Consider the following 22,065-nt stretch of genomic DNA (forward strand, 5'->3'; position numbering starts at 1 on the left):
TGGATGGATGGATGGATGGATGGATGGATGGATGGATGGATGGATGGATAAATGGCCAACAACTTCAAATCCCAATGACGGACTGGTGGGGTGGGCACTGGAGATGGAAACACATAGGTGAACAGGTCTGTGGGTACAGAATGCTCACCAGGTCATTCCCACTGGCAATGGACAGGGAGAGTGGGGAGTGGCCACTCCACAGCAGGTTAGGATTTGCTCCATGGGATAGAAGGAGCCGGACTATGTCCCGGGCACACTGGGTGGGGAGAAATGACAGGTTAGAGAGGCACCCCCACCCACAAGGAGCACCTGATGGTAGTCATTAATTTAAATGCCATGAAATCAATGTAGTCACTCAACGGCTATTTCCTGCCAACCATTACCTTGCCTGACACAAGGTGTTCAAAATTGTGGATGCATAGGTGGATAGGTGAATGGGTTGGGAGGTGGATGGATCTTCAAATGGAGAAGATATTTTCTAAGCATTCATCATTTCCAAATGAAAAGTAGGAGGACATTGATGCATAAGTTGATTTAAAGTTTGTTTTCAAAGGACAAGGGACAGTCCGGACCACATGACCACGTGGCAGGTCCTGGCATACAGCAGGTGACTGGAGGAGCACCTCCTCCACCAGGGCTCAGTGATCGTAGAGGATGGCCTGAGTGTAAACAGCCCCACCCTCGGCTGGTGGAGCACTCTCTGCACCAGGAGAGCAGCCCCGTCCATGCCTCCCTGCCCTCCCTGCCTCCTGCCCTCCTCCCCCATCCATGCCCTCCCTGCCTCCCTGACTCCTCCCCTGTCCCTGCCCTTTGTGCCTCCCTGTCTTCCTCCCCGTCCCTGTCCTCCCTTCCTGTCTCCCTGATCTCCTTCCCCATTCTTGCCCCCCCTGCCTCCCTGCCCCCCTGCTTCCCTGCCTCCTTGCCCTCGTCTTCCCATCCTTGCCCTCCCTCCTCCCCAATCCGTGCCCTCCTCCCCCAGTCCCTGCCCTTCCCACCTCCCTGACTCCTCCCCGGGAAACCCTCTGTTTTCCTGTCCATTCTCTCATCCTTGCTCCCCTGTCAGAACGTCCCATTGTGCAATCCTCAGCTGCTCCCTTCTCTTCCTCCTCTTCTCCCAGAAGTGTTCACTAGGACCTGACCTCTGCGACTCCTCCTCCTCCACTGCAGGGACTCTCCTCTGGCCCAGCTCCCTCTCCCAGTGCTCTGCTGGGACTGTGCCCCTCAGCTGCGGCAGATCCCGTGTCTGGCTGGCCCAACCACCATGCACACCCCCCTTTCCCGCAGCCTTGCTGGCCAGGCCAAGGAGGTGCCCACAGAAGTCTGCTGAGGGGCTCCTGGGAAAGTGACCCCTTTCCCCTCCCTTCTGGGATACAGATGTGATGGCTGGACTGCTGCAGCCGTCACGCCTGCAGCACTGAAGTTCCACCTGCCAGTCTGTCCTGTACCCAACGATAGTGCCACCTTCAGTGTCTCCTTTTATTTCCCCACAACTTTCCCAATCTGTCATCAGGACACAAGTGTGCAAACAGAAAGCCCTGTGTTCACTGCCCAGGCCTCGTCTTTCACGGTGGGGGCCTTGACCAGCCGCCTTCTTGGAGCCTCACTGTTCATTCCTAACGTGAGTTCCCACCACCCTTCAGGTGGTCTAGTCAGGGCAGAGCGCCTGGCCCCAAGAAGACCCCCCAACAGACCTGCTCCTTCTCCCTACTCTCCGAGGAGGCTCTGACCAGAGAGGGATGTTCTGAAGCAGGGAGGCCTGTCAGCGCCCCGACCTCCCCACCTCCCCGTCTGCCCATCCCTGTCCCGGTGTCACCCGCATGCCCTCTCGCACACTCATCCTCATGCTCATGTCAGGACCACATGAGTTACCACCTTGCTGAAGGCCCAGGATCATTAATTTCATCTGTAAGTGGGTAAACTGAGGCTCGGTGTACCATGTGCTCCGTGGCCAACTGGCTTGGGCTGCATCTGCTGCCACATGGCAAAGCTGAGACTTGGCCTCAGTTTCCCCACATCCACCCCAGCCGCTGGGCATCCTCGGAGTGGTTTCCACACCCAATTTGGTAGGAATTAACCCCCAAGGCAGGCAGGAGGCAGCAGCCACAGGGCCAGCAGAGCACCACCCAGGACTCTGGAAGATGAGACCAACCCTGGGGTCCTGAGTCAGAGACACATGAGGATGACAGAGGAGGGTAGGCAGCACCAGACGGTCACAGCCCAGGCCAGAGGCTCCCAAACATGTCTGACCAGGCCCTGCAGTAACAAGTAGACTTCATGCCGCCACCCAGGCCCCGTGCGCACGCGTGCGTGTGTGCGTGTGAGTGGGAAATCCCGTCCTCCCGCCTTGCCTTGCTTCCCTCTCCATCCTTCCAAGCTCCCTGGCTTCTGTCTAAGACTCAGCGTGAGAACACATGCTTCCGGGGGCACAAGGCCCTGGAAGGTGGCCCCACCGCTGGGCAGCCCTGTGCCCCCGCCAGGCCCTTGCTGCCCTCACCTTGTTGTCATCCTCCCGCTCACAGGCCACGTGCAGAGCCGTCCTGCCCCCCTGCTCGGGGAGGGCTGTGTCCGTGCTGTAGTAGGCTTGGGGAGGGCCTGGCTCGTTGCTGAGCTTCAGACTTGAGGGCAGCAGGTCCAGCTGTGTAAAGCGGAAGGCTCCACCAGCGCCTACGGACCTGCCGTGTGCCCACGGGAAGGCAAACAGAGCAAGGGAGCTTCCTCCCCAGACTGCGGGTCTGGAGTCACCCTGTGAAACCCTCTTGAAGGCAGATGCCTGACTTTCTTCAAGCCTGTCCCCTGTATGCCTGTCCCTGAGATACCCCAACATCCACAGGGGTCAGAGTCTTTCTGTGCCCTCCCCTCCCAGGTCCCCCATGCGGTGAGTTGCGCACACCCACGTCCAGCATGTTCGTGTGCTCAATGGCTCCTGCTGTGCGCCGGCAACTGAAAGCCTCAGAGCTCCTGCCCTCAAGGGGCTCAACCCCTTGTGGAGGAAAGAAGACATGGCCTCACGGCCCATGACTGGGGGTCTTTTGGAGCTTGGTAGGGCCTGGTGGGACAGGATGGCTTTGGCCTGGAGGAGGCCCTGGGGACATGGAACTGGCCTCTGTCTGCAATTATGAACCTTCGGAAAGGCGTGAGATGGAGTTACCTGCAAAAGGTCCTCATGGGGACCCCCACGCCCTGTGGACTGCCTGAATAATCAAGTTCTTAACTCATTCCAATCAACCATTTTTGCCTCTTGATATCAAAACAAGCCCACTGGCTAAGGCTCTCATCTGGACGGGTTGTTTCTATGCAGGATCTCCACTGCCCAGGCCCCAAGCCAGGAGGCCCATCATGCTCGGCGAGCACAGGCTAGGTACAGTGTGTGAATCCATCCAGGCACACCTGGCCAAGGCCCCATACCCCTACCCAGGTCGCGAGGCACACACCTTGCCGGGCTTGTAAGTGTCGTCCTCATCGGATGCCTTGGCGTCCACATCAGTGATGGCATGCAACAGCAGCTCCACAATCTGTACGCCCTCCTCACCAGGAAGGGCAGCAGCGATGTGGAGTGGTGTCAGGGTGCCCAGCTGGAGAGGAAATACCGGGGCGGGCAGTGAGGCACGTGCTCGCAGGGAGAGATAGGTGAGGTACCTGAGGGACCCAAATGCCAGGGAAACGGCTGAGACTCCAAGGGCACCATTCTCAGCCTCACCTGCCCCACAACGTGCAGGATACTGGTCCCTGAAGGCAGTGTGGGCAAAGCTCCCAACAAGCTGAGCAACCCACATATGCTGCTTCCAATGCCCAATATGCCTCTGTCTGCCAGGGCCACAGGTAGGAAGGCCCACCCTGAACCAGTGTGATTTTAAGCCAATGTCCACAACTTCCTCTAAGAAAAGCCCCTCCCTGCCCTGCCAGGCCCACCACATTGACGGCCGTGCAGCTCCTGAGTGGCCTCCCGACTCCAGCCCCTGACCTGTCCATTCTCCACCCACAGTGTCCCCAGCCATCAGCTGACAGCATCCATAGAGGCCACCGCTGTGCAGCAGTGACACAGAGGTGCTCATAGGGGCCCTGGCCTCTGGAGGCAGCCCTGCTGTTCTAAGGGAGAGCCCAGCTGGGAATGGACAGTGGGCTTTGGGTCAAGAGATGCTCCCCAGTCCCTTAAAGACCAGCCTCGCTCAAACAGGAAAGAGAAAAGAACCCAGGAGGGATGCCTGAGGGGGAGACAGGTGAGCCTGGATGGTGACAAGAGCCACCAGCATGAGGACCAGCCAGAGGAACTTGGGGAGAGCAGCTGGGTGTGCCATGCATGCCCATCTACCGGTGACCGAGGGAGATGGCACCTGAGGTGGAGGGCAGGGCAGGTTCCAGGCAGCTGCTGACTCCCAGGAGGAGCAGTACTCTCCCAGCTTGACAGCAGCCCCTGGGACCTCCACACAGCCCAACACCCACAGCCTCAAGCATGACCAGGGCCAGCAGCGTCCACACCCAGCAGAGGCATGCAGTGAGAGGAGAGAAACGAGAATACAATGCAGGCATCGCCTGACGTTGGGGAGGCCGGTGCTGCAGGCGACAATCTACTGACCCCAGAGGGACACAGACCCAAGCAGGCAAGCGGAGAATGGGCAGCCCGCTGCTCCACGGTAACTGCAGCCCAGGCCACCAGGAGGCGCACGGGGCTATGCATCTACGACAGTCAGCCGGAGGCCACACCCTCCTTACATGTTATGTCACCCCTAAAACAGCAGCAGCAACAGCAACAACTGAGCTAATAACAGAACCAACCCAGCTGAGGGGTGAATCGGGAAACGATTAAGCTGAGGAAATTCCCCAAAACAGCAGAAGCACAAAGACATATAAAGCACTCCAAAACAAAATCAGGAGACATGAGAGAGAGCTGGAGTTCTAACATCTCTCAGGTAGGAGCTCCAGGACAGTAGGGAGAGCACAATGGAGAGAAATGCTTGAGAAATAATGCAAGAAAACTTCACAGACCCACAGCTCTGACCCAGTGCTAAGGTGATTAATAAGGAGGGAGGGAATTAACCCTTACATAGACACAGGAGGCAGGGGGGCATCACACTTCTCATTAAGTCCCACGAGTCCCAGAAGGACAGAAGACAGTGAGACAGGACCTTCAAAGGTCTAAGGGAAAACAGTTTGGAACCCAGAATTCTGTATCTAGCCAATCTATTATTCAATCAAGAGGGTAAAATGGTGACATTTTCAGTAACACGAGGGCTCAGTTTCCCACCAGGGATCCTCTCCACGAGGATGTCCAATGACACTCTGCAGAGAGCACAGAAGGAATCCAAGAGGAAGCTGCAAGGTGCAAAATGCATTGAAGAGCAAAGAAACCCCTGGACTACTGCCAGGTACAGGTGAGAATGGCAGTTAGAGTGGGACTTGAAGCCACAACTCCACAGCATGGTGGAGCAAGGCAACCCCGAGAGTCCCACTCCTCCTGGGAGTCAGCAGCTGCCTGGAACCTGCCCTGCCCTCTGCCTCAGATGCCCCAGTCATCTCCCTGGGTTACCAGTGGATGGGCATGCATTGGCACAGAGCATGAGCACTGGGACCTGCGTCTGCCACAGTGCTGACGTTCTGCTCTTGCTGGTCTTCAGACCTGGGAGAAGGTGTCAATCAAGATGAACTGCTCTTGTGAGACACAGGGCCAGAAATTAAAACCATTCAATCCCTCTAGGCCCAGAGACTATTGTAAAAGAGGTGAGCACATGAGATTGCAAGGGGCAATTCTGAGGGATAAAATTAGTTCAGAGTTTTTCTATAAATTAAACATTAATATCAAAAGTGTATGGTTACAAGGCCAGTGTATGGGCCCCAGTGTCAAAATAATAGGGTTTTCTTCGAGATCTGATTTGCTCTTTAATAGAAAATTGTTGGCTGGATGCGGTATCTCACCCCTGTAATCCCAGCACTTTGCGAGGCCGAGGTGGGCAGATCACTAGGTCAGGAGTTCAAGACCAGCCTGGCCAACATGGTGAAACCTCGCCCCTACTAAAAATACAAGAATTAGCTGAGTGTGGCGGCAGGCGCCTGTAATCCCAGCTACTCAGGAGGCTGGGGCAGGAAAATCGCTTGAACCCAGGAGGCGGAGGCTGCAGTGAGCTGAGATTTTGCCACTGCACTCCAGCTTGGGCAACATAACGAGACCCAGTCTCAAAAAAAAAAAAAAAGAAAATTGTAAAAGGTTATAAACGTTTTATGGAAGTCTTACCTTATGATGTTTAAACTGATTAAAATAGACTCGTTTACAAGGTTTTATTAAAATTAGTTTCAACATTCATAATACAAGGGTAAAATTTGTTTTTCTCTTTTCAACAAAATTTTTGTAGAACATTAATCAAAGATAATTTTTTTTTTGAGACTTAGTCTCACACCATTGCCCAGGCTGGAGTGCAGTGGCACAATCTCGACTCACTGCAAGCTCCACCTCCTGGGTTCACACCATTCTCCTGCCTCAGCTTCCCGAGTAGCTGGGACTACAGGTGCCCGCCACCATGCCCGGCTAATTTTTTTTTTGTATTTTTAGTAGAGACGGGGTTTCACCATGTTAGCCAGGATGGTCTCCATCTCCTGACCTCGTGATCTGCCCACCTCAGCCTCCCAAAGTGCTGGGATTACAGGCAATAATAAAATATTTTTGTTTCCCTTTTGAGTAAACTGCAGGGGGAAAAAAAAAAAGGAGGGACAGATTCACTTGGCCTCATGCTGTCTTTAGGGTCTTATTGTTTGGGAAACTGATTCTCCAATCAAAGAGTAAAGGTTTTTGTGGGGTTTTTTTATTTTTTGAAATATTTGAATTATTTTGGCTAAAGGATTGGCAATTGTATAGTGACCTGTGAACCTGTTTTATAATATCAAGTGTCTTTAACCTTTGATATATGACAAACTCCAAAAGCAAAATTTCAAGTTTTAAATTCAGTCTTCTTTACCTCAAACTCCCTTTTTGGGGGGTATTGGGTCCCTAAAGTCCAAGAGAGACATATTAGGCTTATTTGGCATGTTAGAATTTTACAGAAAGTAATGTCAAATGCAAAGTGGTGTTTAACCTTCTCTAGGTTATATGTATATAGACACGTTGTTCCTATGTGTTCCAGGATTGCATGATATTTCTGAAATTCTGATCTGTCTTAATATATGTTGCCAATGGTTATCATAATTATTGTTAAATTGTTGTCTGACACAGAAATAACCAAATTTCCTTCTCAACTGTGTCTTCAACTATGGCTGTCCTAAAACTTTTGTCATCCACAATTATTGTTTTGCTTTGATTCTTTTCACAAAGTGACATACTCAGCTACCATCCAGGGCTTGCTTCTTTGGGGGAGTTCATGGAAAGGACTATTGAATGCATGTTTCTGATAACTTTGGAGATTGTGCCATTGGATTAGAGAGGAAACTTCCAGCACTCTAACTAAAAAGCTGGTGTTAACCTGGTATGACTGCTAACCCAGTATGAAGCAGAGTAGGAGGTGACTGCACGGACTGAAGTAATGGAGGACTGAAATAATTGTTTATGGCTTCTTTTTGAAACACTGCTGTTTCTTTTTGTTTCATTTTTCAGAGTCTGGAAGGCTTTTTTCTTTTGAGCTGTTTATATCCATTAAAAATTGAGTAGAGTATACTGTTGCAAACAGAATTTGAAGCTTTTTTCTCTGTCTGCCTGACTTCTCCAGAATTTGGAAACTATGCAAATATTTTTAATTCATGGCAATGTATTTGTGTGCATACATTTATTATGAATCTGTTTTTTATAATGGGACACAGTTGGAGGAACTGGTTATTCTCCCAGGGCTTTGACTGGAATTGCACATTTTCAGAACAAGCAGATTGCTTTGAGAAATTGAGATTGACTTTATAGAGCCAATGAGAACCTCTTAGAATAACTGGCCTCATACCTTGTCTATGCAGTTCCTTTGCACGCTTTCTGGCATGTGGTAAGTGGACCGTGTCACTTTCTGTCAGACCCAGGAACCTCAAGTCGTTTTGGGACCTTGAGAAGACTGGTCCTCCCAATTTACACAGGGATCTGAAGGCACAGATGGATCCTTGGCTTGGCTTGAGAGGCCTTTGAGGTAGAGTCTGAGATTCCTTGTGAAATGTTCCCACAAAGCCAACTTAGGAGCGCCTGTACGGACAATGACTCTTGGCCGGGTACAGTGGCTCATATCTGTAACCCTAGCACTTTGGGAGGCCAAGGCAGGAGGACTGCTTGAGTCCAGAGGTTTGAGACCAGCCTGGGCAACATAGTAAGACCCTGTCTTTACAAAAAAATTTAAAAATTAGCCAGGCCTGGTGGTGCATGCCTGTAGTCCAGCTACTCTGGAGGCTGAAATAGGAGGATCACTTGTGCCTGGAAGGTGGAGGCTGCAGTGAGCCATGATTATGCCACTGCACTACAGCCTAGGTGACAGAGTGGGACCCTGCCTCAAAAGAAAAAAAAAGACAACAATTCTTTCTGTACTTTGTGTGGGTAATCAGGCCACTGAAGCTTATTTTGCAGGTAAGTTGGTCTTGCTGTGATTTGCCTTTGGTGGAAGTGGGGGATTGGAAAGAAAGATTGCATTTTAGGAAAAAACTCTAGTATCAGATTAACCTTTGATTCTTGGGTGGCCGCAGGGTCACCCATGGTGTGGAGCTGCCCACAATGCCCCTCCTCAGCATGAAGCAGCCAGACGGATGCATGGCCTGATTCCTCATGATTGAGGAATTGACAAATGGGGGGGAAGGGTGTTGAAACTGGCCCAATTGTCCCATAGAACTGATGTCTATGGTTTCTTTTAAATAAACATAGAAATTGACCCTTCCATTCTTTAAAACTTGAGAACGTTACATTTGTCTCATCTAAGCTCCTTCCTCAGGAAACCAACCAGCAGGCCTCCTAAATAGTATCAAGGAACAGACTCACTAGATCACAGCATCTGGACAGTGAGACCTTAGACCCCTCACCCATCATGACTACCTCTGGGACCACCAGCTTCTTGTTGACCAACTCTTTTTCCTTAGCCCTCCTAATTCCTGCTTTCCCACACATGGTTACATTTCTTCCCTGCTATGTAAACCCCCAATTTTAGTCGGTTGAGGACACAGATTTGAGAATGATCTCCTGTTCTGCCTGGTGCAGCACCCAATTAAAGCCTTCTTCCCTGGCAGTACCTGTCATCTCACTGATTGGCTTTCTGTGCAGTAAGCAGCAGGATCTAGACCGAACCCCTGGCGTTTTGGTGACATGTTCATTTCTGAACCCACTCAAATATTTTAATTGTTAAAAACTTTCTATTTCAAAGATAAATGTGTAAATAATACATTCCTGATCAGCCATGAACAAATGAATAAACAAGTGAGACAGTGAAGGATGTCCGTGCCCGGTTTAAAGGTTGTGACCTTAATCAGTTTCAAAGACGGAGTCCAATCAGTAAACCTAAAAAGTTACGAAATTATCCTGAGTCTTAAACCAAAAATTCTGTTTTCTGTGTAATCTTACACTTGGAAGAAAAGTTTAATTTCCAAGCTGAAAGGCTGTGCACTAAGGGGCCTGGACAGTGAGACCCGCCTGCCCTCAAACACTTGATGTCGCCTGAGTGACAACTGGCAAGGCTGGTGCCCAGAGCGAGCCATCAGCTCTCACCCCATCAACAACACCCTGTGAAGAAGGTAAAGCGCTGAAACGATGGATGAGTGTTTACACAACCGGAGAAGAAAAACAAAATCTACAAGTAAATTTCACAGCCAAGTGGACAGAAGCCCATCATGGGTCTGCATAATGGGCCCCCTGTTCTGCGGGCACCCAAAGGTGGCCCTGGTGCCAGTTTGTCATCCGTCTGGAATCTTCACAGCCACTGTGGACAGCAGTGGTTTCTTGAGTGTGGATGGGTGGATGCACTGAATGGAAAATTGTGATGGGGTTGGTCTAGATATTAAATTAAAGAAATGATTGTAGGGTCCTTCAAAATACAAAGAGAAAGAATGATAACAAGGGTTCAGGCAAAGGGATGAAACACAACAGATAATGTCACGTTAAAGTGAACAGGAAACGCCGCAGTGAGCCCACGCTTGCTGTCACACTTCCATCTCGCCCCGTCCCCTGTGCAACCTAAGGAGGTCCTCATGGACTGACGGAGCTGCGAGGGAAGGCTGGCCTCACCCCAGACGCCTCTGAGAGGAGGAGCAGTCATGGGCAGCGACCGATTCCATTCCAGAGCAGTGGAAATTCGGGAAGGAAGCCCTTCCAGCAGCTGTGCTGTGGGGAGGGCTGCAGCAATCTGGGGCCAAGCACGGGGGTGCCCACTGCCCAGGGGGACAGGTGGGAAAAGGAGAGTTGTTTGAATGAGCTAAGCCCATAAAGCCCTGAGTCCCCAGTGAAACTCAGCAGAAACACTAAACTTTCTTCGAAGAACTAGCAGGCTAATTTATCCCAGAGCAAAATGCCCTGTGAAGCCGCTTGCTCACGGGTGGGTGTGGCCTCAGAGGGGGAAGAAGCCGTCCTCTGGGAAAGGCACTTCTTAAGAAAAAAAATATAAAATCAGATTCCCCTTCAAAAATTTTTTTCTCAGCTAAATATTTTGCCGGCTGGATCTGTTGGGCTAAAGATAAAATCTCAGCACCAAAACCCTTTGCCTCCGCTGCCTATGTCCTTGTGATGCTGAGCCTGGGTTAAAAGGAGGCCCGCCTCCTCCTGAATATGAGTCTCCCCTTTCCAAGGGGCCTTCAGGATGCGCTTCCCCTTAGTGTGCTTCAACACTGGGAAAAAAATCACACGGATCGTGAAATACTCTAAAAACTAGCTCAGTGTCCAAATCCTGTCTGGGGACATGGGTGAAAGAGCGGGCTGTGGGACCCCCCCACTCCGGCGCACCGTCATCACTCACAGCCCAGGTGGTCGCCTCCAAGAGCCCACCCCGCTCTTCCGCGCCTAGTGGAGCGAGGAGCTGCCCGGCCAGTGCCCGGGAGTCTGCGCTCGTCCCGGCGCCCGCCTGCCGCGGCTCCTACCTGCGGCGGAAAGCAGATGTCGGTCCTCGCCCCGTGCTCCAGCAGCAGCCTCACCCCATCCATGTCCACGGCCTTCACAGCAAGGAACAGGACCTGCATGGGCACGCAGCACAGGTTGGGGTCCGCGCCCCGGCGCAGCAGCAGCTTGATGGTCCGCCAGCGATTCCTCCGCCTGAAAAAGACGGCGTGCTCGTGGGCCCCTGGAGGGCAGGCACCAGCACTGCGCCCAGGACGGGCCACACCAGCGAGGAGGCTGGGGAGGGGCGCGTAGGGAGTATGTGTGTGCCGCAACCACACAATCACACACACACAGCACACACCCACACACGCACAGACACACCACACAGCACACAACTACACACAAGCCACACCAGAGCGCACACACACCACATAGCACACACAGCACACCACACAGCACTCACAACATACAACCACACCCACAGCACACCACACAGTACACACAGCACACAACCCCACACACAAGCCACACCAGAGCGCACACACCATAGCACAGCGCACACCACACAGTACACACACAGCACACCACACACCACACCACACACAGGCCACACCAGAGCACACAAACCACGCTACACAGAGCACACAACCACACACTCAAACAACACACACAACACACCACACACACCACTCACACCACAAAGACACAAACACACAGGCGCACACACACCTTTGAGGGGTCACTGAAAAGGCTGGCCAGCTCAGGGGGAAGCTGTGCCTCCAGAGGAAACTTGGGCCTCAAGAGAGGCTGGGACCAGGTGGGTGGGGGTTGTGCAGCCATGCAGGGCTGAGGGAGAAGCTCAAGGGAGGGGGGGACTGGGGGTAGGGGGCCCAGATGGCAGCGGGAATGACCATGAGGGCAGGGCAGGTGTACGATCCAGCCAAGCCCACTGACCCTGCAGTAGGCACAGTATCGGAGCCGCGGGAACTAGATCGTCCTTGAGCAGCAGCCCCCAGTCCAGTCTCCAAACCCGTCTCCAGACCCTGACCACTCGGAAGCCCATGGAGCTGCGTTGATGTGGTGCTGGCTCTCCTTGTCTGCCTCTACCAGGTAAAGCTCAAAAACTGTCAAAATGTGTCCAGAATTTATGCCTTTCTGGTGGGTTCTTGGTCTCGCTGACCTCAAGAATGAAGTCGCAGAACTCGCGGTATTACAGCTCTTTCTTTCCTTTTTTTTTTTTTTTGAGACGGAGTCTCGCCCTGTTGCCCAGGCTGGAGTGCAGTGGCGTGATCGCCACTCACTGCAAGCTCCGCCTCCCAGGTTCAAGTTATTCTCCTGCCTCAGCCTGCCAAGTAGCTGGGACTACAGGCACCTGCCACCACGCCTGGCTAATTTTTTTGTATTTTTAGTAGAGACGGGGTTTCACCGTGTTAGCCAGGATTGGTCTCCATCTGCTGACCTCGTGATCCGCCTGCCTCGGCCTCCCAAAGTGCTGGGATTACAGGAGTGAGCCACCGCGCCTGGCCCCCTTTTACAGCTCTTAAACATGGTGTGTCTGGAATTTCTTCCTTCCGGTGAGTTCATGGTCTCACTGACTTCAAGAATGAAACTGCCGACCTTCACTGGCAAGTGTTAACATCTCTTAAAGGTGATGCGGACCCAAAAAGTGAGCAGCAGCAAGATTTATTGAGAAGAGTGAAAGAACAAAGCTTCCACAGTGTGGAAGTGGAACTAAGCAGGTTGCTGCTGCAGGCTGCTGCTGTAGGCTGGTGTGGGGGCTGGCGGTGGCCAGCTTTTATTCCCTTTTTTGGCCCCGCCCACATCCTGCTGACTGGTCCATTTTACAGAACGTTGATTGGTCAATTTTACAGAACGCTGATTGGTCAATTTTACAGAGTGCTGATTGATGCATTTACAATCCTTTAGCTAGACACAAAAGTTCTCCAAGTGCCCACCCAACCCAGCAGCTCAGCTGGCTTCACCTCTTAATAATGCTCACCAAATTGTTAACCATAACAAACCCACTGCATGTTACTAGTAAGTAACACTGTCACAAAAAGTTATTTTACAAAACAAAACCAGTTGGGGAGAAGGATGGCACTGCTTTCCACCTTCGCTGGATTCCCCTATCTGCTCTGCGCAGCCTTGGTGGAAGTGAGTGGAGACTCAGCCTCCCCCAGGTACGCAGCTGGACGAAGGAGTATTTGAGCAGCCTTTCTGATCATCGTGGTCTTCCTATTTGAACTACATGAACCCAGGCTGGGGGCGGTGAGCTAGCTACCTGGCGGAGCTATACACTCATGGACCAGCCTTCTGCGCCTGGCTGCACTGAAGCCCACGGGCCCACCTCTCACTGTCAATGGATCTTCACCCACCTCGCGATGGTTCCACATCAGAACTTGGCCGTGTGGGGAAAGCTGGCTCACCAATAGAAGAGATCTGAGCACTGTCGGCATGTCATCAGGCAGTATCAGAAAACTGCGCTGCTAACGCCATCTCATGTGAAAAACCTCTGAACACCCACGTCTCAAAGTTAAGGGAAGCTATGAAGGTCTTGGTGCTGGCGGCCAAGTGTCCAGAATTCTGCTATTCACTTGAAAACGTAAATTTCACCAGCAACAAATAGTGTCATATGTTTTCCTTAAAGCGGCAGGCTGTGTTCAGGAGAATGAACAGCCACGTACCAGTGGTCATTCTTCCGATCAAAAATGGGGCAGGAGGTTGGGAAGATGCCGCATTCTCTTTGCTACTCCGGCCCTGGGGTAAGTGCTTCTTGCAGAGAAGCGGTGTGCCTTGGTCTGTGGCAGACGCACATCAGTGTCCTTCCCATGTTTTCCGACCCAGAATATTCGAGGGGTGTGTACGCAAGGAGCAAGATTTAATGCAATTGGTCATTGCTTTTCTGCTTTGTCAAAGGCATTCTTCAGTGAGACAGGCATCCCCGCAAGTGCGCACCGTGGTAAAGGAATACCATGCCCCCAAGCAGGCCAGGCACTGCTGCCCTGCAGGCTGGGGGCTGGCGGTCTGCACGACCCTGTCTTCATACCATCCACCAACGTCAACACAAGGAGAAGGCTAAGAGAGTCTCAGGGTTATCAAGAGAATCATTTTGACCCCACAGACTCTCTGAAAGGGTCTTGGACCCCCAGGGGTGCATGGACCACATTTTGAGACACACTGGTATAGACAGGGTGGGCAGCAGGGGTGTGTGAGCTGCCCAGGCAGGTGTCACTCACATGCACCATGGCTAGGATAGGACCCCTGACAGTGGCCCCTGCTGAGGCTCCCACAGAGACACTTCAGGCCAGTGCCAAAGGCCAAAGCAGGGCTGGGGTGGTATTGAAAACAGCCCATCACCGTGGCACCCCCACAGGGCTGGGGTGGTATTGAAAACAGCCCATCACCGTGGCACCCCCACAGGGCTGGGGTGGTATTGAAAACAGCCCATCACCGTGGCACCCCCACAGGGCTGGGGTGGTATTGAAAACAGCCCGTCACCGTGGCACCCCCACAGGGCTGGGGTGGTATTGAAAACAGCCCGTCACCGTGGCACCCCCACAGGGCTGGGGTGGTATTGAAAACAGCCCATCACCGTGGCACCCCCACAGGGCTGGGGTGGTATTGAAAACAGCCTGTCACCGTGGCACCCCCACAGGGCTGGGGTGGTATTGAAAACAGCCCGTCACCGTGGCACCCCCACAGGGCTGGGGTGGTATTGAAAACAGCCCGTCACCGTGGCACCCCCACAGGGCTGGGGTGGTATTGAAAACAGCCCGTCGCCGTGGCACCCCCACAGGGCTGGGGTGGTATTGAAAACAGCCCATCACCGTGGCACCCCCACAGGGCTGGGGTGGTATTGAAAACAGCCTGTCACCGTGGCACCCCCACAGGGCTGGGGTGGTATTGAAAACAGCCCGTCGCCATGGCGTGGAGCCACCGACACAGGGATGCTCACACATTCAGACACACATCTCCAGACACAACACCTCCCGCTGGCACAGGGAAGAGACGCGGGTCTGCTGAGCATAGGATTCAGCCCTGATGGTGGCCCTCCACCCCCACCAGCTGGTGCCAGGACCTACTCGATCATGGACAGCGCCATCCTCCGCATGGTCCCTTTGTCGAAGCTGCTGGTACACAGTGAGGGTGAGGCCATCTTCAGCAAGCTGTGGGACTGGGCGCTTCTCTCCAGCATGGCCTGCGAGAGCTCGATGGAGAAGTTGCACACACACACATTGGACTCAAAGTTCGTCTCAAGACTGCACAGACTGCCCCGGTCTGTGTTTCCCAGCACGTCCTCGAGCCCACTTTCCACATGGCCAAGGCTGCCCTTCACCAACGGGGAGTCCCCCTTCAGAGAGATGCTCCTGTGGTCCATGGACTCCCCACACTGCCTGGTGTCCTGGGAGTGGCCGCCCTCCTGGCTGCCCGAGATGTGTGGCAGTGCCGGTGGTGTTGGCGGTGGCCTCAGCTCATAGCTACCCTGGGAAGGCACGTTCACCTCATAGTACAGAGACTCCAGGTTTGTGTCCATAAATGATGATGAAAGGATTGGAACAACTGGGAATTTTGGAGATTCCTTTGGAAAGAACCAAAAAAGTGTCATTAGAAGAAATTGGAGTGATAACCTCATTCTAGGACCTTCTTCAGCAAGGACCAATGCCCATGGCCTAGAGCTGTCTTCAAAGCACCTAGGCTGAAAAGACCAGGGCAGCTTTCCCCAAACCCTCAAAGAGAAAAGAACACCCCTGTGAAGGCATCGCACAGAAGCCTGCGCCTGACCAGGCCACACCTCAGGCTGCATGGCCCTATACATGGCTGCTAAGCTCACAAAACATGGCCTGTCCACACCCAGGTGCTTAGAAGTGGAGGAGAGGTTGGAAAATGAAGGCAAATGCCTTAATGATGCTGCTTATATTGATCACACACCAAAATGATTGGATTTTGAATACATTAGGCTAAATTAAATATATTATTAAAATTAATTCCACCTGTTTTACTTTTTCATGTGGCTACCTCCCAAATTTTAATTACACGTTTTATTTCTGTCACATGGCACTGCCCTAGATCTGTTTGTGTTTTGAGCCATGGTTCCCAAAGTGTGGTCCCTGGACCAGTGGCATCAGTGAAACCAGCCCAAGAGTCCTATAGACAGTTGTTTTTGGATAAACATAGAAATCGACTCTTCTGTTAAAGCTTGAAAACTGTATTTGTTTTATCTGAGTTCCTTCCTCAGGAAAGGACCTTCAGGAGGCACCAGACAACTGAAACCCACAAGATCACCACACCAGATGCCTCCTTGCCTTGTCCTAGTTCCAGTTTTCTTACACATTGTTACATTTCTTTCCTGCTACATAAACTCCCAGTGTTAGTCAGTCAGAGAGATGGACTTGAGACTGAGCTCCCATCTCCTCAGCTGCAGCACCCGATTAAAGCCTTATTCCTTGGCAATACTTAGCATCTCAGTGATTGGCTTTCTGTGTGGTGAGCAGCAGGACCGAGACCGAACCCCTGGTGTTTCAATAACATCGGTACTGCCAGGAAACTGTTAGGCATGCAGATTCTCAGCCCCACCTTGGGGGCGTTGTCATGGATGCCCACTCTCCCTCCACAGCACCCCTTTCCTGCACAGTGCTGGCAGGGCAGGTCTCGGGGCCCCAGGCTGCTATGCAGGTGACGAGTAAAGAACACACATCCCTTGGCATCTGCTCAGGGTCCCTTAGGGGATGCCCAGGCTCTGTCTCTCTTGCCCACTCCCTGCCTTATCTTATAACTCACCCTGTACAAGCCTGGTCCACACAGGAGGGAGGAGGCTTGGTGGACACTTACAGAGACAGAGAAGACAACAGGGGAGTGTTGGTGGTGTGGTGGCCACCGGGGGTTTACCTGGGGCTCAGGTACGGTCCGTTCAGCAACATTGGGCTTGAATGACTGGGCGGGGTAGTAGAGGAGGAAACACATGCTGAGTGCTGTGAGACCCTCATCTGAGCACTTGTTCACATCGGCCCCACAGTCCAGGAGAAGGTCCACAATGTCGTTGTGGCAGTGAGTCTGGAGGGAAATGAGGCAGGACTCAGGATGATGTGCCTGGCCCTCAAGGGTGGGAAGGGCCACCGGGTGTCCTGATGCCCTCATGAGGCCACCCCATGGCAGGGCAGGAACCAGTGCTCATTCGGGAGCTTGGCAAAGGGACAAGTGTGGGACAGAGGAATGGAACGGGCACTCTGCCCCAAACCCTTCTGCACTGGACCACGAGTGTCACGCTCAGCTGAGTGAGTTTCTGCTGAACGGCAAGGTGGAGGTGTGGACACATCAGTGTCCCCATGTACCTCAGCTCTGCTCCTGCAGAGGGGGCCACAGAGAGCCACCCACATGTGTGACCCTCACAGCTAAGCTCCTACGGGCACCAGCCGGGAGGGTGTGGGGCTTACGGCAGCCGCAGCAAGCACAGTGTAGCCCTTTGCGTCCGCCACGTCGGCACTAGCAAAGTTGCCCTTCAGGATCCTACAAATCCAGTCGTGGTTCCCTTCCTCAGCCTTTAGGATCATCTCCATGGAAAGCCGCTCTTTGGGCCCGCAGGGTGCAAAGCCGCTGCGCTTCCCCTCCAGGATGGCGCCCATGTTCCAGCTGGTGTGAGCTGGCTTGTTCCTGGCAACACAACAAGTTTCAGTGGTCCTAGACCAGGTTCTGCACCTCCCACGAGAAAGGGTCCAGCTGGACCACCTCCCTCCAATGCCTCTCCTTCTTGTGGCTCAGCCCTCCACTGTTCACTCCTCAGGCACCCTGAGTGCTGGCAGCTGCACCCCCAGCTGCTCACGATCCACTAGGTTGCACACGTTGGCGCGGACATGCCACCTGGAGGTCAAGATGCTTGGGCTATATGTCTGTCCCAGCAGGAATGTGCTGGTTGCGAGTACATCCATGCATCTCTGATTCATCTGGGTCGCTGGGTGTTTGCTAAGAAATGGGCTGTAACAGCAAAGGCCCTGGGTAGGAAGGAGACCAACATACATGTGGTTCCAGTCTCAGCACCAACACCCGCATTCCACCCTCTGCTCATCCATTTTTGTCTGAGTAGACAACACGCACATCTCATGGCTTACTCACCACACAACACTGATGCCTCCTGGTGTGTACACAACCCCTTTTCACAATCGAGAACCTGTGCATTATAGATGCTTCTGTACCTAACAGTCTTCAACAATTACAAGCCCAGTTGATGTTTGCATGATGGATGGATGGATGGTTGGGTAGGTGGATATATGTTGCATGAGTGAATTGATGGATGAATGGATGTGTGGGTGGATGAATGGACAGGTGGGTGGGAAGATGGATGGATGGGTAGGTGGGAGGGTGGATGGATGGGTGGGTGGATGAATAGATGGATGAGTGGGTGGGTGGATGAATGGGTGTCACATTGGTGGATTGATGGATGAATGGATGGGTGGGTGGGTGGATGCAAGATGCATGAATAGATTGATGGATGGATAATGGGTAAGTGAGTGGATGACTGGGTAGGTAGGTGGGTAGATGAATGGATAGTTGGATGAATGGATGGGTGGACTGATGGATGAATGGATGGGTGGGTGGGTGGGTAGATGAATGAGTAGGTAGATGGGTAGGTGAATGGATGGCTGGATGAATGGATGTTCCATGGGTGGATTGATGGATGAAGGGGTGGGTGGGTGGATCAGTGTTGCATGAGTATACTGATGGATGAATGGATGGAAAGGTGGGTGAGTGGGTGAATTAATGGATAGGTGGGTGGGCAGATGAGTGGATGGCTAGATGAATGGATGTTACGTGGGTGGATTGATGGATGACTGGATGGGTAGGTGGGTGGACAAATGGGTAGGTGGGTGGGTAGATGAATGGATGGCTGCATGAATGGATATTCCATGCGTGAATTGATGGATGAATGGATGGCTGGGAGGGTGGATGAATGGGTAGGTGTGTGGGTGGATTGATGGATGAATGGATGGGTGGGTGGGTGGATGAATGTTGCATGAGTAGGTTGATGGATGAATGGATGGGTGGGTGGGTGAATGGGTAGGTAGGTGGATAGATGAATGGATGGCTAGATGAATGGATGTGGCATGGGTGGATTGATGGATGACTGGATGGGCTGGTGAGTGGATGAATGGGTAGGTGGGTGGGTAGATGAATGGATGGTTGGTTGGATGAATGAATGTTACATGGTTGGATTGATGGATGAATGGATGGGTGGGTGGATGAATGCTGCATGAGTAGACTGATGAATGGATGGGTGGGTAGGTGAATGGGTAGGTGGGTGGGTAGATGAATGGCTGGCTAGATGAATGAATGTTGCATGTGTGGATTGATGGATCACTGGATGGGTGGGTGGGTGTATGAATGGGCAGGTGGGTGGGTAGATGAATCGATGGCTGGATGAAAGGATACTGCATGCATGAATTGATGGATGAATGGATGGGTGGGTGGGTGGATGAATGGGTAGGTGTGTGGGTAGATGAACAGATGCCTGAATGAATGGATGTTGCATGGGTGTATTGATGGATGAATGGATGGTAGGTGGGTGGGTGATTGGGTGGGTGGATGGATCAATGAATGAAAAAGCAGCCACTTATTCTCAGAAAATATGCATTCTGAAACAGTTTAGTGACATCCGAGGTCAATATTTAGGAAAGGAATTAAAGTGTTCTTGAATATTTTAACTTTTAAAAATTAAACACTTCAGCTGGGCACAGTGGCTCATGCTTATAATCCCAACACTTTGGGAGGCTGAGGCGGGTGGATCATGAGGTCAGGAGTTCAAGACCAGCCTGGCCAATATGGTGAAACCCCGTCTCTACTAAAAATACAAAAATTAGCTGGGCGTGGTGGCAGACACCTGTAATCCCAGCTACTCGGGAGGCTGAGGCAAAGAACTGCTTGAACCCAGGAGGCAGAGGTTGCAGTGAGCCAAGATCGCGCCACTGCACTCCAGCCGCGGTGACAGAGTGAGACTCTGTGTCTGCACCCTTCCCCCCCCAAAAAAATTAAACACTTCTCCTTAGGTAGTGGCTGACTTTTCTGGAGCTCTGGGTAGGGTAGGAGGGTTTTCGGAAGACCAATAGAGCAGAGCATCTTTTCACGCCATCCTTGGACAAGTCAAAGGCTTGTCCCACAAGGGTGGGAGCACAGGGCCCCAACACCACTACTGCCCTGTGCTCCCACCCTTGGCTCTCAGGCGGATCCCTTACCACCATATAACAGTAAGAACAAACCCTGCTCTCCATGTCAACCGAGAGGAGACTTGGCCCGTAGAACACCTAGGCGCTGATGCAATGGTCGGGGCAGGGCACTAGCTATGGCCTGCACAAGGGGAAATGCACAGGGCCCAGGGCCAGGACTCACCATTAGCTCCACAGGCTCAGGAGATTCTCCCCAGCCACATCCCCCGCCAGGTTCCACACCAGCCTCGGGACTCCCCTAGCTGCATGTTCACCAAACCACCTTCTGATCACTCCTGTCCCCAAGAGTGGGCAGGTGGGATCCTGAGACCCTCATTCCCCTGCACAGACATCCAGGGCCCCAGGACCCGGCCTGCCTCCCAGCTCCAGTCAGCAGGGGCTTTCCCTCCCTTCATTATCACCCACACCAGTCACTTAATGGGAGGAGTGTGTTTAGGTCACCCTGAGGGAGCACTGTCAGTGGCAGCTGGCCGGGGACCTTAGGAACCTGCCTAGGGCAGCCCGCACAGTGCAGGGCCCTAGGGGAGAAGCAGTAGCAGACTAGTCACCTGAACTTGTAAGTTTGCTTCTGGATTTTGACCAACAAAGGGGTCTCATTGATTATGAACCACGGTTCTCCATCCTCAACGAACGGAGGAATTTCATTGAGGAAGATGCGGGCGTCCAGCTCTTTGCGGAAAGAGCTTGTCATGGGCAGGTGGTCACTGTTGGTCGAGTAGACATACATTTCTGGAGGCAGCGTTAGGTTGTCATTCAGAAGAAACCGCTTATACTCATAGAAAAAGGGGTCCTGTCCCTCCTGCAGTCCCCACTCTGTTTTCTCCTCTTCTGAGAGGCTGATCCTGGCAGGGCTGTGGGTGATGAAGCTGGAGAACTCAGGGTAGCTGAGGAGGGAGAAGCCACTGGGGATCTGGGTGCACAGCTTGATGAGCTGCTCTCGGAACCACAGCCCCACGTCCTGGCTGCCATCAGGGTAGGTCTCGACGCCTGGCCCAAACCGCTGGTCCGCTTTGTACAGCCCCTGCCAAGGAAACGCAATAGGCCGAGGAGAGATGATGCAACCCGGCTGCACATGTGATCATGTTTGTAACATCAAAAGAAATCCCAAAAAAGAAAACTTTCCCAAGAAATGCATGCATTCACCCAGTAAACATCTCTGGAGGCTTAGGCTGTGCTGCCCAGGGACCGAGGCGGACCAGCTCTTCCGAGGAACAGGAAGGAGGGCACTCCAGAGAGCGCATGGAGGGGCAAGGGGGCAGCCAGGGAGGTCTCAATGGCCTCTGAGGTGAGGACATGATGGAAGTCTCATGGTGAAAGCGTGTCAGAGGTGCCAGATCTGGGTTCAATTAGGGAACCCAGCCCAAACACCCCGACAGGCTGGGGCAGCAGTGGGTGGGGAGGAAGTATGCAGGCAGCAGGTCAGGTATGACCCAAGAAGGGGCAGGAGAAGGAGGAGGAGATAGAGGAAAGGAAGAGGAGGAGGAGGAAGGAGGGAAGAGCAGGAAAGGAGGCCAAAGGGAGGAGGGGAGGAGCGAAGGGAAGGAGAAAGAGGGGGACAGAGGAAGACGGGGAGCCAATCCTCGCTTCCAGGAACCCAGCAGCTCCCAGGCCTTTGCATGTGGGCAGTGGAGGCCACAGTGCAAGAGAGGAAGAAAGCACCCAGGAGGGCCTCACAAAACAACCAGTGAGCGGCCACTGCCAGGTGCCCAGGGCAGGGAGCACAGTCAGGGGCCTGCTGCCCAGGGGAGGTGCATCTTCCAGAGATGGCATTGAAGGATGCCTGGAGGGCCTGGTGGGCAGAGGAGACAGCACAGGAAAAGGCACTGAGGCCTGCAACAGTGGGCAGCAGGGACGCTTCCCTCCCTGGGGCCCGCATGCTCATCCATGGAATAG

At 52.9% G+C, this 22,065-nt stretch overlaps 1 protein-coding gene across 16 annotated transcripts in view; it reads right to left on the minus strand.

The window, feature by feature from the left end:
- ANKMY1 (ankyrin repeat and MYND domain containing 1) overlaps nt 1–22,065 on the minus strand; it is a 106,229-nt gene that overhangs the window by 45,782 nt on the left and 38,382 nt on the right. For 8 of the 16 annotated variants that reach the window (XM_054479264.2, XM_054479252.2, XM_054479256.2 and 5 more), the window contains 8 exons: nt 20,721–21,193; nt 17,392–17,608; nt 16,847–17,011; nt 15,043–15,539; nt 11,002–11,173; nt 3,432–3,572; nt 2,495–2,635; nt 149–256 (listed from right to left, as the gene is read on the minus strand). In XM_054479264.2, coding sequence (XP_054335239.1) covers nt 149–256; nt 2,495–2,635; nt 3,432–3,572; nt 11,002–11,173; nt 15,043–15,539; nt 16,847–17,011; nt 17,392–17,608; nt 20,721–21,193 — 1,914 coding nt within the window. The remainder of the gene's footprint in view (nt 1–148; nt 257–2,494; nt 2,636–3,431; nt 3,573–11,001; nt 11,174–15,042; nt 15,540–16,846; nt 17,012–17,391; nt 17,609–20,720; nt 21,194–22,065) is intronic. The other 8 variants (XM_054479258.2, XM_054479262.2, XM_054479270.2 and 5 more) reach the window with 3 other exon arrangements.

This window comes from Pongo pygmaeus, chromosome 11 (assembly GCF_028885625.2).
Source record: "Pongo pygmaeus isolate AG05252 chromosome 11, NHGRI_mPonPyg2-v2.0_pri, whole genome shotgun sequence".
Taxonomy (NCBI): Eukaryota; Metazoa; Chordata; class Mammalia; order Primates; family Hominidae; genus Pongo; species Pongo pygmaeus.